We start from the raw sequence: 2,710 nt of genomic DNA, 5'->3' as shown, positions 1-2,710 counted from the left end.
GATGATGCATGGAGGGAATTGTAACCATAACAAGGAAACGATATAGGATAGGATGAATATAAAGCAAACGTTCTCCCACATAAACTATCACATACTTCACAATAAAACATTAAAAAAAAATTACCATGAAAATTTGCAGTTATTCAATTAGTGGTATATTTGTTGGGGAACAATTTACAGTTAAAGTCTGTTGGATATTCTAATATATAATTCATTAGATGCATTGTAGTCTTATATATCTACTTCATCCAATTTGCTCATTTTACACTTGGAACTTAGCAAAAAAAAATAGGCTGATAATAAAGCCAAGTAGTTGCCTAAAAGTTTAATGTATTACTATTGGATTTCTAAAGGAGCTCTGGTGGTTAGGTCTGGTGGTTAGTATGGGCTACTAACCTCAAAGTCAGCAGTTTATAACTACCAGCAGTTCTGCATGAGGCTTTCTGCTCCCATAAAGATGTACAGCCTTGTACAGTGTCACTATGAGTCACAACCAACTCCACAGCACATAACCACCACCACTGGGTTTCTGAAAATAAATATCAGTTTAAAAAACTAAGTAAATCTGTATCTTCATAAAAAAAAAAATGAAAATTTTGGCTAAATTTAAAAATTAAAAGTAACTTTTAGGATGAAAATCCTGGGTTCATTTCAGATGATTCCCACTTAAAATATTTTTACCCTTTCCCCCCTTTTTTGAATGAACATATAAAATGGCCTTATTCCTTTTTCCCCTATCTCTACTTCCTTCTTATTAAGCAATATTCATAGGTGTGGAGTGTATTATCATTCATAGCGACTCTACAAGACAGAGTAAAACCACTTCACAGGGTTTTCAAGGCTGTAATCTGTATGGGAGCAGACAGGCTCCTATTTCTTCCACAGAGTGACAGTTAAAATTAAATTGCTGACCTTTAGGTAAGCAGTTGAGCGCTTAACCACTTTGCCACCAGGACATATTCTTACTGAGCAATACTTATTTTTGTATCTCTGTGTCCATGTTTTTCAAACAGATGTTGGACCTAAGAGGAACTACCCTTACTCCACGAGGAAGACTTATTCAACTGCAGCTGTTTCCATGGCCAAATCATACATAGCCCCTCGGACAGAGACTGCCAAAATGTATGCTGTAGACACAAGAGTTTAAAGTGTTTATTTTGCTTTTTTTTTTTTTTTTTTGTATATATACACCAGTCTGTGTTATATAATATTAAATTGATGAATTAATATAGTCAAATTAATAAAATAATACACCAACCCAGGGACAATCACTATTTAGACTTTATCTTGAATTAAATTAATTGTTAAATTTAATCAAAAAGTTTGATTTACTATCACTTTTTCTTTCTATTATTCTCATATTTTCCCTCATTCTCTTTCTTTTACCACACACATATATTTATACACTAAACTCACACACACACACATGCAGTCTTTCAGTTTCTTTTTCTTTCCTCTCTTTCTCAGTTTTGTTTTGTTTTTTTAAGGTTTTTATTGTGGATTGAGTGAAAGTATACAGAGCAGATCATCAGTTTTACATTCAACAAATCATATACTTTGTTTCATTACAATAATTATAATCCTCTCCTTGTACCATCAGTTAATAGTATTTCTCTGTATTCACTTTAGATTTGAAAACAAAAAACAAAACAAAACAAAAAAACTCCACTCAGTCATATATAATAATTTACACCTCTATAGGGCATATTATGCAAGTCTGCCTCCTGGCTACCAGCTCTTAGTCCCTCTCTTCCCATGAATCTAGAGTCCTCAGCCGCTCCCCGTCTCCATGACCCCATCTCTATCTATGTCTTCGATGCTTCTGTGGATAAGGTCCCACATTCCACTTGTGTCCTTCTCCTTTGAAGGTCCTAGGTTCCTCTGTTTTTGGACTGGAAGATTAACCACTCCCTTGTTTTTGTTACAAAACTTCTATCTTTACAATTGTGATAGTCACAATTAGTCATGATAACAATTATTCACTATTGAATCTACGAATCTTATCCCCATCTCTTTTCACAAGACCCATCTAGACAAGATGAAAACTATTCAGTGGGGACTCTTTCTACCCCCACACTCTTTACCTAAACTCCCTCTTGAAACCTTGTAAGCCAGTCATTTCGTGCCTTTATCGAATCTGGGAAAATTGGGAGTTGTCAAAAATGAAATGAAATGCATAAACATTGATATCTTAGGTCTTCTTGAGCTGAAATGGACTGGTATTGGCCATTTTGAACCTGATGATCACATGGTTTACTATGCTGAAATGACAACTTGAAGAGGAATGGTGTTCCAGTCATTATTAAAAAGAACATATCCAGATCAGTCATGAGGTACAACACTGTCTGTGATAGGATAATATCCATGTGCCTACTGGGAAGCCCAATTAATACCACTATTATTTAAATTTACACACAAACCTCTAAAGCCAGTGAGGATGAAATAGAAAATTCTACCAACTTCTTCAATCTGAAATTGACCAAACATGCAATCAAGATGTATTGATTGTTACTGGTTATTGGAATGTAAAGTTGGGAGCAAAGAGGAAGGATCAGTAGTTGGAAAATATGGCCTTGGTGATAGAAATGATGCTGGAGAACATATGATAAAATTCTGCAAAATCAATGATTTGTTCATTTCAAATACCTTCTTTAGAGAGCATAAAAGACAACTATACGCATGACCTCACCAGTTGGAATACATAGAAATC

General features: G+C 34.6%; 1 protein-coding gene across 1 annotated transcript in view; it reads left to right on the top strand.

Annotated features, from left to right (window-relative positions):
• The window catches only part of CLDN16 (claudin 16), a 39,248-nt gene extending 38,101 nt beyond the window's left edge, over positions 1-1,147 (top strand). The window contains 1 exon segment of the mRNA XM_006871872.1: positions 1,014-1,147. Within this exon segment, the coding sequence (XP_006871934.1) occupies positions 1,014-1,147 (134 nt within the window).
• The last annotated feature ends 1,563 nt before the right edge of the window (positions 1,148-2,710 follow it).

The sequence above is a fragment of the Chrysochloris asiatica genome, unplaced genomic scaffold, assembly GCF_000296735.1.
Source record: "Chrysochloris asiatica unplaced genomic scaffold, ChrAsi1.0 scaffold00177, whole genome shotgun sequence".
Classification (NCBI taxonomy): domain Eukaryota; kingdom Metazoa; phylum Chordata; class Mammalia; order Afrosoricida; family Chrysochloridae; genus Chrysochloris; species Chrysochloris asiatica.
This window is presented reverse-complemented; position numbering and strand designations above follow the sequence as displayed.